The sequence below is a fragment of the Centruroides sculpturatus genome, unplaced genomic scaffold (assembly GCF_000671375.1).
Source record: "Centruroides sculpturatus isolate CEXI.00-Female unplaced genomic scaffold, Cexi_2.0 scaffold1380, whole genome shotgun sequence".
Classification (NCBI taxonomy): Eukaryota; Metazoa; Arthropoda; class Arachnida; order Scorpiones; family Buthidae; genus Centruroides; species Centruroides sculpturatus.
In genome coordinates, this window is record NW_019385482.1 from 183,502 (window position 1) to 198,107 (window position 14,606).

Genomic DNA, 14,606 nt, shown 5'->3' on the forward strand with positions numbered 1-14,606 from the left:
GACGAGCTTGAATTTACGAAAATATGCCATTCTGTCTGAGTAGAAGGGCCTTGGACCTCTAGACGACGGCCATATTGGTTAGAACTGCCGACTTGTACCACTACAAAAAATCAATACAGACAGAGAAGGTGGAGGAAGACAAGCAACGCTTTCTGACCATCTGAACCTTACTGCAAGCATGGTAGTGACATCAGATATCATACGATTCTTTTTAGCTATGTTTACTTTTATGTGGCATGCCTTTATCAAGATGATGTACGGACATGTGACCAACCAAAAGGTGAGACCTTTCTTTGCTCGTTGTAATTCGCTTAGAGCTTTTAGTCTTGTCCCGCTTTCTAGATATACACTCTACTTAAATCGTCTTGACAGGATATATAACGAGTAAACTGGGTAGTTTTAGATTGAATTAAGGAGAGGATATCTTCCTCAAATCCCTACTTGACAGGTAATTGCTTGTTAAGCAGCAATAAAACAATATTCTCGGTGTTTGCTAGTTAGATCTTTGTCTCGAATTCTACACTTAATATAGCAAAAAGAATGTTATTTTTTCTTATACTTGAAGTTTTATTTTCATTTTTCTTTTAATTCTGAATTTTCTGTGATATAAAGGAGTAAAGTATGGAAGAAATAAATCCTGTCACGTGTCGATAAGTTCACCCAACGTGTTTTTTTATCTAGTTTCTGGTGAAAATAAATCTTAGAGAATTCTCTAGCCGATACAAACTCAATTTTTACGTTAAAGTTTCTACTCTATCCGAATTACTTTAGTGTCAGTGCCAGTTGTGTGCTGTATTAGGGGTTAGTAGGTTGCTGTGCAACCGCCATCGACCCATCGTTTCCACTTTGTACATGATACCGTTGCCAAGGTAACGTTCCTTTACTCTATCGTAAATCAGTCTGGAGTAAATAATGGAAATTACCATAAAATGCTATAGTTCTGTAGGGTGTGTCGTTATGCCGACCTTCATTAACGTTCTAAAAAAAATCTGCAGCTTAAGAACGTCATTCGAGTATCTTTAAAAATAGCTTAAAAATTCGATAACCCCTACAGGGTGACTTTTCCTGCAGACGAATCTGCTTTCCAGCAAAATCGACAGCTCTTTTACGTAAAAATTAATTTTTCCTGATGTACGAAATTATTTTAAAAATCATCAATACATTGCTTATAACTATTATTTTATTCATTAATCAAAATTTAATAGAAGAGCCATAAATTATAATGTTAACAAGCAGGTAACTATGACCTGTATCCTCCCATTCTGCTTTAGTTTATTAGTTCAATATAACAATTACGTATATAAAAACAGCCAAAATATATGACATTAATTGCTTATCTAATTTGCTTTGATATGGATCCGATAATCATCGATTAATCATATAACCTCCATTGTTCATAGCACGTAAATCTCTAGTTAAACATTACGAAAACGTCTAAATTTTACTTAAATACAAGAAATTTATGAGAAATTCCTTTTGTCATTTTATATAATTGACTATAAGCGTAGGCTCGACAAACCATCCGGATAATTATTTATAAATAGGATTGATTTCTATAACTTGTACTGACGTTGCATCAATGTTACAAAGAAGGATTCGAGATGTTCTAGATGACACATAACCATGTCAACATACAAAAAAAAAGCTATAAAAAATGACCCTCCTCGATAAATATAAGCTCTAAACATATATATTATACAATATGTACACAGAATTTCATGCAACGAGGATGCAGACAATTCATCTCTTGGTTTATATGCTTAATAACATTATAAGATGGCGTACTTGCGTATGTATATATTTATATTACATGTATTAAGTTAAGTAATTTATCAGATATAACAATAAATTTAATATAAAATTCAGTTTTGTAGACAGATTTAAAATATTAATTGCACCGAAAATATCCGAACTTCATATATTTTACATTATTATAATAATAATTTAAACATAAAAATGACATATTTTGCATATTATTTTTGGATATTGCTTTACAAATTCTTCTTATCTATAATCTCTCCTCATAAATCATCACAGGATATTTTAAAGAACTTCCTTCATGTCAAGCATTAACTAAATTTAAACTCGTCCCATTACAATAAAGAAAAAAGAATTAAAAAAATCAGCAAAGGAACCTTCATCGATTTAAAATAAATTTATGCAAAATATTTCTTAATCAGAACGGAACTAATCCATGCTAACTAATGTAATTTATCAAAAGGGTTTAATTATCATACCGCTTGTTTTCGTGTCTAGAACGTCTTGTTAATTAACTATGATTAGATAGTGCGAACTAGATTTGAGAAAGTAAAAAAGGTTCTTTCCTGTGTGAACATCTATAAAAATTATCAGCATCTTCATCTTCCTTGCGTGTCTTGTATCAGTCGATAATGTCTGAGAGATACCACTTGGGGTGATACAACATGCCACCGTTACATACCAAGTGTGCAATGTCACAACATTTATTAATTAAACGGCTAGCTTCTCGGTTGTATATCATCTTTAGAGTTATATATACACGTGAATACGTTTTGATATCTTTATTTGTACGGACGAAACTGTCCAATTCATCTGACAAATATACGCTTCAAAGGCTTTATAGTGTATAATCGGCTGAACATCTGTTCGTGACACACGAGTGCCATTATTCCAGATCGCTCTTCTGTACTGTTGCAATATGGTTGAAGCTCTTCTGTTCTGGATTTTATTGTTCGTCCTGCGGCACGTATGTATTACGTTAACCCATAAGTTTGACTTCTAATCTTTTATAGTTTACTTATTCCATTGTTATTCTTATCGCTCTACGACTGGGCTGGTTGATTAAGGGTCGTTGCTGCAGCTACCTGAAGGCAAGGTGGATCCATTGTGTATTCGGGGGTGATTTATAGCACATTTGGGGGAAACGAGGAGAAGAAATGTTGAACTTAAAGCTAATTCCTAATTAATGAAGAATGTCATCATTAGCAAGTTCTAAAAACCTATTTGCTTATATACCAAGAGGTCTTAATGAGGAGGGAACAGCTACAGGTACTATAATGTTGTAAGTGTATGCTTTCCCTAAAGTGGGACTCTACAGATGAGAATTTACACCTTTTCTACATTAAATAACTTAATAGTGTAGTTTGTTAATGAACAATCATCGAGTGTAAATTATTCTAAGCACGTTGCTTTTAATATTATCTGAAGAATTACATTAAAAGCATTGAAGTGAATCGTGACCTTAAAAGCTGGGTGTGAACCTATTTTTTTCTTCACACTAGGTCAGTTATTGCACACTACGTGAATGGAATGTATACTCTTCTATCGATATCTGATAAAGTTCTATATTAAAGGATTTCAAATGAATGATTTTTAAGTCAACAAAGTATGGCTTTGTTGAAAATCTATATCTTACTTTTTGCTAAATTGATAATCGAGTGCAAAAAATGGCTACGTTTAAGCGGATTATATACTAAAATATAGGTTTATGTTTGTTTTCAAAGACTAAAAATGTATTTATATTCTATGGAGATAAGATTTAGATTAAAAAGCAATTGGCCAAGTCTACTACATCATCAAGAACATCCATCAAGTAGATTTGGATGAAACAACAGACATTATCTAAATGTTGAAATATTAGAGGAAAAAATAACTGAATGCACTTGCTTAATAGGACATTTTATCTAAGTGAATACAGATAGGAAGCGTGGAATTATATATAATTCGGCGGATTTCATCTTTTTTTTTTCTTACTGCAAACAAGAAAATTCAATTATGACTTTTGGGTGATATTTCCTGAATTTATACAAATGTCCGTTTTACAAGTTTAAAATATCCTTCGGCCGGGACCGTTAAAAGGTGTTCGAGGTTAATTTGTAAGTCATGTAGCATCCTAAATGCAACTTTACCGACTTTCTCAGACTTCATACTCGCATCTAACGCGATATTAAAACCTAGAAAAAGGTTTATTAGCAACACGAAGTGGCACAAAATGTGAGAAAAGGTCATTCTCGTTAATTTTATCACAGCTTACATTATCTATTCGGGCGAAAGCTTAGCTCTTAAGCATTAACCAAACCGTTATAGAGGCACCCCTTAGATAAGGAGTCGGCTGGCTTTAATGCGATTTCTTTCAAACTAAATTAACCATTGCAAAGGGTAGAAAGACCAGTTTCCTATCGTGTCGCTCCGAATCTATGTTCTACGAGGGGCAGTGAACCGTGTTGAAGGCCCTCTAACCTCTCCCATTTTCTCAACATCACCTTTCACGACACATCGACTAAATAAACACATCTGAACTCTCGTAGAACACAAAGCATACACCGAAGTTAGTGTCAACTCGTGTCGTGCTTGTTCCTCTTCATTGTTTCAGTCACACCTCGTACTAAGGATACTTAATATGTATCGGGTATCGCCATAGATTATCATATACAATATGTAATTCACACTGTTTATAGTTATAAACCTATAATAATGTATTGAGTAAAGACACTCGAGACTTAAAAATCATCGTATTTTATGCCGAAGTGGATCTATGAGCTTCCTTCCTGCTTTCGAAGGTAAACCGGATATTTTACCACTACTATATGATTATTATTTTCTTTATCTGGAATACCAAGTAGATAGGTGCTGAGAAATAGAATCACAGGTTTATCTTCAGATGTTGAAACGCTGTTTTTTCTGTATTTTCTTCTATAATTACTATACAGGAACACTATTGTTAGCTTTGGGAATTATCCGAAACGTTTGTTTTTCTAGGTTATCAATTCACTGCGATGAATTTTATCACGTTTGGGCCATACCTCGTTAACCGAGAAGCATTTAGAATATAAATTGAAATTCTCACACGAGATAATCTGAAGGACAATTCATCTTTGGCAAAGCTAATTAATGCGGATTTGAAAAATTCCCCATTTAAAACATTACGATAGTATAATTACCTTATCAACGACTCTCATTCTTTTATTTATTACCGACATTACTTCAATAAAAGCATATTAAATTATAGTTATTATTCGGGTGGGTTTAACTGTAATTCATGGTCAGGAAAGTAAATGTCATCGAAAACAATCCTAATCACGTGACTACTCCACCCTCAAATGGGTAGACAGTAAGAGAAACAAGATCGGCAGACCCACAATTGTTATATGTGATGTGCCAGTTCCACTTTCATTGACGTGAACGTGTGTACGCGACTATCTGCTCTGACTGTGTGATCCGCTGTTGACAACTCGACTCCACCCCTTTAAAGAAGTTTGGCCTAATTTTAGTAAATAGGGTGTCGAGTTGCAATCTGTATCATTGTTTTGTCAGAGGTACGAAAGCCTAACCTTGGAATTAATAGATTTAAATGCATTCAGACGTGCGGTGGTGTTTTAAGAGAAGATCCAGGAAACGAACGATTTATATTCGAAGGCTGCGCAATGTAGAATCTATTGAAGTATAAATAAAATGCTCCTCTCTCTAAGGAATCGTATGGCCAAGAGATGGAGACAAGTGCGACTTTCCCATAGACCTTGAGGAGTGCCAGACCATTACCCTCCTCCATCTTTGCTGGCGGTTCGTTGACCCGGCAAGCCACACGGATCTGGGAGTGGTGCGACACCGGTGGCTCCCCCTTCCTGCTCTTGTTGACACTATACACACAACCTTACTTCAAACTATTCACATTATTCGTAAAATTACTATAATTTACCCCTTACTTTAATTAGTAAGCGCTGCTTCAATTTACTTAAGCCATTCGTTAACAATGCGGCGAAACCTTTGAAATTCGTGTGTGGAATATTATTATACAATTAATGGAAGAGTTCATCTTTCTTGGAGAAGGACAAAGAGGAGGTCGGTAAAGGGTATAGGAGACAAAAACGAATTTTTTTTCCCTTTTCCCCTCTCTCTCTTAAATATAAATAAAGCGCGTATTTAATTCATGCATTTTAAATGAACCTTGTAAAATGTAACAAATTCAGTTGGGGATTGAATATCTGTTTTGTAATCTACCAAAGTGTTAAAGGGATACTTTACTATACTGCCAAGTTGATTGATGTTGCATTCTGTAGTAGAATTCATTTCTTCAATCGTCTAACTTCTTGACAGCTTCATCAGATGGTTCACAATACAATTGAGATGCAAGAGTCCTCAATCTGTAAACTCATATTCCAAAGTTTTAGTTTCGGGTGTTACCAAAAGATATTAAAGATTTTTCTCAATAAAATTCCGCTAATGTGCTCATTTTATCGAGTTTAAACTTTATAAAATATGAAAATATTTACTGGTTATAAGTCTAATCAATTTGTAAACACTGTAATTTATATAAACCGGTATTTACAGTAAATAAAATACTTTAAAATTAAATTATTGGATGTAATATTAGTTTACATCGCATACAATTAGTAATAATAATAATAATAATAATAATAATTTATTTTTGATATATGATTTAGTTATACAGTTACATCTGTATCTTATTTTACACCTTGATATATTTATTATAATTAAAAGAATTAATTTGTTTATTATATCTGATTTATACTTTTATACAAATATAATTTATTTATAGAAAGTTTTATAATGTTTAATACATTATAACATTGCTGACAGCTCATACTATATAAGTAAAGCACTCGACATTGCAGAATCGTCCTCTATGGATAAGCTTAATGTTAACATCTATATTTTCTGTGTTTGTCTTCTGAAAGCCTTGCATTGGCTTCGATGGCCACAATAGCTTCTGTACAATAAATTTCTATGGCTTAGCCATGGGCATTTCAGAAAAGGGTAGTGGAGTAAACCGGTGGAACTATAAGTCGATAAGACACTACTTTATTTCATTTATTTAGTTATATAAGCACTATTATTTGTCTTTCTTATCAAAAAGTTGCTAAGAAACATTTATTGTTTCCTATAAAAAAATTTTTTTTACTCAATTTATAAAATTTATTGCTTTATTTGATCGATTTTAAATGATTTTTATGGCTTTTTCTATTATATATATACAATTTTTAAAGGTTTCTTTTTCCTCTTTTTTTCTTCTTTTTCTCTCAGAATTAACAATGAATAAGAAGAAAATTCCTCTTATTCATTGTTAATTCTGTAAAATTTTAGAATTACAGCTTGTTTTTAAATTATAATTAAATTAAACATATAAAAACTCTAATTAAACGATACAACGAATTGAACTTTAAGCCATGTGAAACATGCTCCAGAAACTTATTACTAATCCTATAATTGTAAGCAATATCAATTAGAAAGGTGTAAACTGATATTAAAATCAAATGAAATTTAAATTAATTCTTTAAATTTAATTTATATTTATATCTCTAAACAACGGCCACTGACGGAAACGTAAAAAAAATGGCCGCTGTTACAGGTGGCCGTCATTGGAGGTTCGACTGTAATTTATTCATTTAATATCGATTTTTTTTAAGAAAGGAAAAGCTAAATATTTTGTAAAAAAAAATAAAGCAATTTTAGTATTTATAGGATTTAAAAAATATATAGAAGATTGTTAATTTATTCTAGCGATAGTCCAATAGAGAAAAATAGGATTTACTGTAATTTACATCAATTTACTTGCATCGAACGGCGATTCATTTACATCAGTTAAATGTGTAGATAGTGGCTTTTTCCCCCTGCTAATTTGTCATTACCGTTTACAAAATTTTCGATAGTATACCGACAAATGTAATTTGCATATGAAAGAAATTCCAGTTGTATCCACATAAAATCTCCTCATGCAAATAAGGGATTCTTCCTCTTTGATCCATGCAATCTTCCTACATATATATATATATAAAAAATACAGTAAAATATTTCTTCATCAATTTCCCATTTAAATTTACATTTTCTAAATTTGTCGACATTATAAAAATACGTTTTTCTTTCATATTTCGTAACTGTAACAATGTAGAAATCTATAGAACTTAGAAATTTAGCAACAGATTTTCCCTTTGATAAGAGAGTTTAGGCTTATACGTAAAGCATTTATAGTGAGAAATTAAAGGAAAAATCTGCTTTATAATAATAAAAATACTTTTTATAGATTTGTATATATATGCCCTAATTTTATATCAAATTTAAATCTTAATAGCATATTGTATATTGTCGAGAAGGAATTGAGAGTGTTGTGGTTTCACTATTAAGTAAAAGAAGAAACTTAGGTAATAAGGATGGTTTCCTTTATTATAAATTGAACAATTTTTCTGTTATTTTTGTAATTTTTACGTTTTCAACTTCGAAAATCTTCGTAATGTTTAAATGTCTTAAGCATATCTATACGTTAAGATGAGCATTTTCATGCTTGCAACATTATAAAAGTGTTGGTATAGATAATATAATGATGATAAACACTTTAATAAACTTTAGCAATTTTTAATGTTTAACAAACGTTCCATTATAATACATATAATTATCATCGTGGATGGTTTCATCATCGAAGCATCATTATAAATCATTTTAAGATTGATTCAAATTGCTTTTACTGATCTTACTCTTATTGTAAATACAAATTTTATAGAAATTTCATAAATTATCTCGTAGATATTCACATAATTTCATATCGTTTTTCCAGTTACTCCGAATTCCCAATACAGTTTCCAATGTTATCCCAGTTACGTATTGCTTTCCTTTTTCTTTTCTCAGAAAATTATGAAGGAAAATCAATATACTGAAGATACGAAACTGTTTTTTTTACCTCTGAAGAAGATTATTTTACAGAAAAAATATTAAAAATTTCAAGAGATTTTTCAAAAAAAAAAAGTAATAAACTTTTGTAACAATAAACTTGATGATAATCTCTACTGAAAAATTTTTCAGAAACTTTAAAGTAGTGCCTGAAATCTGAAGTGTTTTCAGATTAAACATTTCAAGAACGAAATTTTTTATTAATTTAAAAAAGAAATAAAACAATAACAACAATAAAAAGTGAGAAAGCTTTAAGGAAAAGTCTTGTTATCTATCATATATTCAGGTTAATTTTCCTTAATAAAATATCCTAATGATAATAACAGAGTAACACTCTTTACAGATAATTTCGTGATAATGCAATTTATTACTCTAAAATTTATTATATTAATCTCTTTATATATATATATATATAATTACATTTTATACTCGTTTCTTCTATGACATTTCATGATCTTGAAAGTTCTTTGTTGTTTATGGTTATGAATTCTAAATGAGTTGCAGAGAACACGATTAAATAAATAAATAAATAAAATGTTATTATAAATATTAAAATTTTAAACATTGTATTATAAAAAAATGAATATTTTTATTCGTTTAGAGTGAGAAAATTTTAAAAAATATATATAGAAAACTCATCAAAATATCATTAAGATTGAAAGAGAAACGTGTGATGCGATATCGGTTCCATTTTGTGTATTAGTAATGGATTTTTTTGTGAAAAAATCTTCTATTTTCTGAGATTTTTTTATAAAAGAATTGCCAGAGAGTATATTTTTTTAAATAAATACAATCATTTAAAATTTAATTAATATATAGGCTAATTTGTGTGTTTAATATCTTAAAATTATTATACACTTCTAAACTTTCTCTTCTTATAATAAATTCTTTTTTACGGAATTTCTCTTATAAATCTCTAAAATTTGATACATTTTACAACATTTCTGGAAAAAAAAACAGATTATTTTAAGCACAACTCAATGCAGTTTTAATATAATTATGAGTTGTAAATTCGAATTTATGATTCGAGGCAAGAATTTTAACTTTAATCTCATAATCAAGAATTACGATCTAATAATTAAATATAAAGTCTTTATCATTATAAAGTTTCTAACTTTATAATTACTCCTTTACGAAACAATAATTGACTAGTAGAAAATTATGGTGGACATTATCAAAAATGCTTACTGTCACACACACACACACACACAGTCTTCATTTTCTGGTAGTCTACCTTCCTGGGTGATCTTGGAGGAAAATAAAAAAATAAAATTTGGAAGGTTCCCTTTCGCATGATGGTTACAGACCTATTTTTATCGGGCATGAGTCATCTTTTCAAGTCACGATCTTTACACGGGAGAGTAAGTTAAAGTCACGCGGGTAAGGATTACACGAAGCGTGACTGAGAGACACAAGAGAAGCCATTTAGCAGGAAATATATATATATATATATTTGTCATTTTTTTTGCATGTTTTCTACACTACAGAACTTTAAAAATATATATATATTTTTTAAGTTTTTCTCGTAAATTACGCATTAACAATATGTAAATTCACGTTTTTAAACACGCTTCGTAGTGTTTGACGTAAGAGTAGTGAGGTTATACAAGTGTTAAAAGACGTCACGAGTGTAAAATATATAGTGTCACGTTTATTAAAATCGATGGTATGAACGAATGATTTAGAAAACCTAACAATTGTAAAAAGCAGTTAATCTGGTTATAGTTTATCTTCGAACACGTTAATTATCTTTTTCTTTTATTTTTTTTAAAGAAGGATTGCTCTTGTAAACCTGATTGATTAACTCGTACATTACGTAATTAGTTTGGTTTAATGTTCCGTGTCGTGAACAGTTCTATAATTAAAGTAAAAAGTAAGGCTTCGAGACAAAGAAACAGTTTCTACAAACAAAGAATGGAAAGACATATTTAACCTTTTTCTAACGAGTAGGAAAATTATGGCATTTAAATATGATAATGATTGATAAAAATCGAAATAAATAAACTAATTATAAAAATAAATCGAAAAAATTATCAAAATTAATATTTTAATTGGGTTTTTACATACAAATCTGCGAGCATAAGATCATGCAAAGTAGTGTTAAATGATATAATGAACAAAGATGGGTATTAAATTACATTAAAAAAAAATATTAATATATTAAAATTTATATCGTAAACACGTAGAAAAAATATTAATTAATACCTGTAAATGTACAATTTAACATTATGATTTATTTAGAAAACAAAGCAATGCATTGTTGCATGAACATTAAGCGTATGTTTAGCATGCAAAGTGAGGCATTAAAGCCGTTAAACTAAATATATAACCGTGCAACTTGGAATGCAACCTTCACAATATATATGTACAGTACAGTAAGGTATTAATTTTTCATGTTCATTGTGTAGAATTAATGCCCTAGTTTGCTAGCTTATACAGCAAACCAGTATCGTATCCTGCGTGCTCACTCGGATTTAAGTTAGTGAGCAGGCAAAGTACCGTATTAACATTAAAAAAATGGGTACAAATAAAATCGTAAGTTATCGAATTACACACGGAGCCCGCTGAGTAAGATATTATTTTACATGGTAAGAATGTGAAGTAATTGTTAACTTACATAATTGAGCATAAGTAGGTTGTAAGTTTGAGCAGGAAAAGTATAACATGTAAGTTCATGGTGTGCGTGAAACAATATATTCTGCAATGCCTTATGAATTCATAATAAAGCAAGGAAAATCTTACGTAAAAATATATGAATTTACCAATTTAATAACGGGTAAAATAAATAGAATAATTTCTATATTTATAATGATTAAATTGCGTAAAAATTGTACAGAAAGCATAATATTAAGTAAAACAGCAAACGTTATAATGAGTATACAAAATGTATAATGATTAATGCTAAAATACAACTACGTTAATTAAAATATTTAAAAAATAATATCGAATTAAATATATAAATTTTATTTTTTATAATTATTAAATTTATAGTATTTTTACGCTCACTTTCTCGGTCGGAATTCCGGAAATGTCGAACAATCCGCAAGGAAAAACGGAATGTAAAAAAAAACTATAATATATTGGCTTACCATTATTTGTTCATATTACTATTTTTAAGTTACCTCTCTATTCGATTGATTGCACAACCGTATATAGCAAAAATTTTGTACCGGTTAAACTGTATACTTCACTCCTGTACTGAGTTTGTGCATGCGAGAAATTATTCCAAATATTCTCTTCCTGGTTCAAAACTTTATTTTTTCGAATTTTTCCAATTGATTTTAAAATCAAAATTAGCTTATATTTAATCTATATATATTTATATATAATATATTTAACTTTTTATGTGTATTATATATACTACGTAACGTTTGCAGAATCAGCGTAAAATGACGAAGAATCTGCAAAATCATTGTGTATGAGGGTTTTCAGAAGTCGTGTGCCTGTACTGGTTTGTAATTTGCTGTGTTTTTTTTTTTTTTTTCTTTCTTCTTTGAGTTTTCGTCACCTTCCATTCTCGCATCTCGTCACCGGAAAAACGCGATATCGCCTTACGTGCACCCGATACGAAGAGGGAACATGGCCTAGTTTTTCTGTTACACTCACGTATCTCAGATCACACACACAACACACACACACAGTGCAAGGTTGCAAGACGGTGCTTAATCAGCAAGGGAGACGGGACGGTTCATTGTTTACCCCCTCGACTAGCTCTATGTGGGTCCTGTCTCGTAATTCCTGCACGTGAATGGGCATCAAATTCGACATATCCTTCGACGTAGATGTTGTAAAGATGCTTACTTGACAAAACAAGTCCGAGCTGCTTCTTGTAAGTAGGAAAAATCACTTGGTTGACGTATATTTACTTTACTTAAAACGTTTCTAAATGGCTGTAAGTAGTACGAGGTGATCAATTAAAGTCGCATTAAGACGAAAATCTAATTATGATCCTCGTTAGATGTGCATTAATTCTTTCTTGTGTTATGCGTAATTGATTCTTTACAGGAAAGTTTCAGATTTCTGCTGAATTTTTTTCTTTCTTTTTAAAGATTTTTAACGTATAATTTGTTACTTGAATAATTTATATATTTAAAAATTTGTTAACTCGTTAAATAAGTAGGTTTTATTAAAGTTTTCTGGACACACTCGATCAGTTTGGAAAATTTAGGCCGATTACGAAATTCATTTTTCAATTAATAATCATTGTAGGTTATAATTAATTGCATATTTCTTACGAATCTTACAAAGATTAATGTTTTATAAAGAATAAATTAAGTTATGTAACTGTTCTATAGTTTAAAATATTATATATTTTTCCATAGAAATGTAACATTTGTATTTTAACTGTCAGTTAATAAGAACATCTGCTAGTAATTAACAGATGTTTTTTTTTTATTATTATTGCAGAGAACAATGCAGAGGGAACCGACTTCTAAAGGTGAACTCATACATGATGATCGAAGCACATGTCCTAAAATCGAAGGGGAGTTGGAATCAGTAAAGATAACAGAACAGGAGATTTACAACCAAGCTCCTATCGTTCTTTACGTAGACGAAAAGTCAATCACTAAAAGTAACTCTTCGGGGAGCCTTCAAGAATCTCCAACCTTAGATGAACCATCGAAAAGTATAGAACAGACTAAAATGATTGAGCATAAAGTTAATGATCAATCTAAACTCGATATCGATTCGATCTTTAGCACCGACGATGACGAATCCGATAAGAGTTTAAGTATTTTTCCTGAAAAACTTTACTGTGACTCGCCTACGTCATGCCATAATTATTCTTGCGCTTCTGATGATTTAGAAGAAGACATTTTCTTATCCATTCCTTGTGAAGATGATGGCAAGAGTAACGATCGATCCGAATCACCATCATCAATTAATTTAAATACATTAATGTCCAATCATTCTGTTAGTGATGTCCAAGATGATTATATGTCGGAACCAGATAAGAATGCTTCACAGATTCAAGAAGATAAATCTGCAAGACAAGAAATAACGAAATTTAGTGATAAAGTAGAAAATTTAGTTACAGAACAATCAGAAATTGGCTCCAGGTCTTATAAATGTGACAGTATCCAGATTGGTACGGATGAAGAGGAAGATGATTTATCTTCAAACGAAAACATTTCTACTGAAAATGATGCAATAATTAACAAAAAAGTACACTTAGACGATTCTTTTTTGTATACATCTAATGATAAGTGCTCTTTAGACATATCAACAAAGGAGAACCGTCCAAAGATAGAATCAATTCCAGAAACTCTTAGGAGTAATGATGACTGTGATATGTCGAAAGAAATATTGGTTAACCAAACAAATAACTGTACTAATTCGAATAATTCTGTTCACAATTTGACAAGAATTGTGGAATTAAAAAACAGAGTTGAAGCAGAAGAAGAGACGTCAAATTCTACGACATCTTCATTATCGTCATGCAAAAATTCAGAACACCAAGTTGAAATTCAGGTACGTTCGATCGTAGTATTGATTAGAGTTTGTTTTGCTAATTTGTACTAATTTTTCTATAATTAAATAAAAATAAATTATGTCACGTCTCCATCTGTTTTTAATTTAAATATTTCTATTGGAAATTAATTGTCTATGATGAAAATTTTAATCGCTTTTGATCGGATATTAATTTAAATTGAAATTTAAATAAGACGTTTAGACAAATATCGATCCAAACAATTGGATAATCGAAAGTGAAAATTGAACTTGTCGCCTACACAATTCGTGTTGGGTTCTTTTTTTTTTATGTTAAAGAACCCTCAACCCCAATAGATCTTGGGATAAAATAAACAAGATATCCAATAGCAGGTTTGACACATTGGCTTGAATAGGGTCACAGTTATAATTCTCTTATTATTATTTCACGATAATTCTTTCTTATTGGATTTTATGAATGTTATATAGAATTTCTATCATGTATTTAAATTATTCTT

General features: G+C 30.5%; 1 protein-coding gene across 7 annotated transcripts in view; it reads left to right on the top strand.

Annotated features, from left to right (window-relative positions):
• Positions 1 to 14,606, top strand: part of LOC111639394 — a 43,800-nt gene that overhangs the window by 26,563 nt on the left and 2,631 nt on the right. For all 7 annotated transcript variants that reach the window (XM_023385275.1, XM_023385273.1, XM_023385271.1 and 4 more), the window contains exon 3: positions 13,066 to 14,130. In XM_023385275.1, coding sequence (XP_023241043.1) covers positions 13,066 to 14,130 — 1,065 coding nt within the window. The remainder of the gene's footprint in view (positions 1 to 13,065; positions 14,131 to 14,606) is intronic.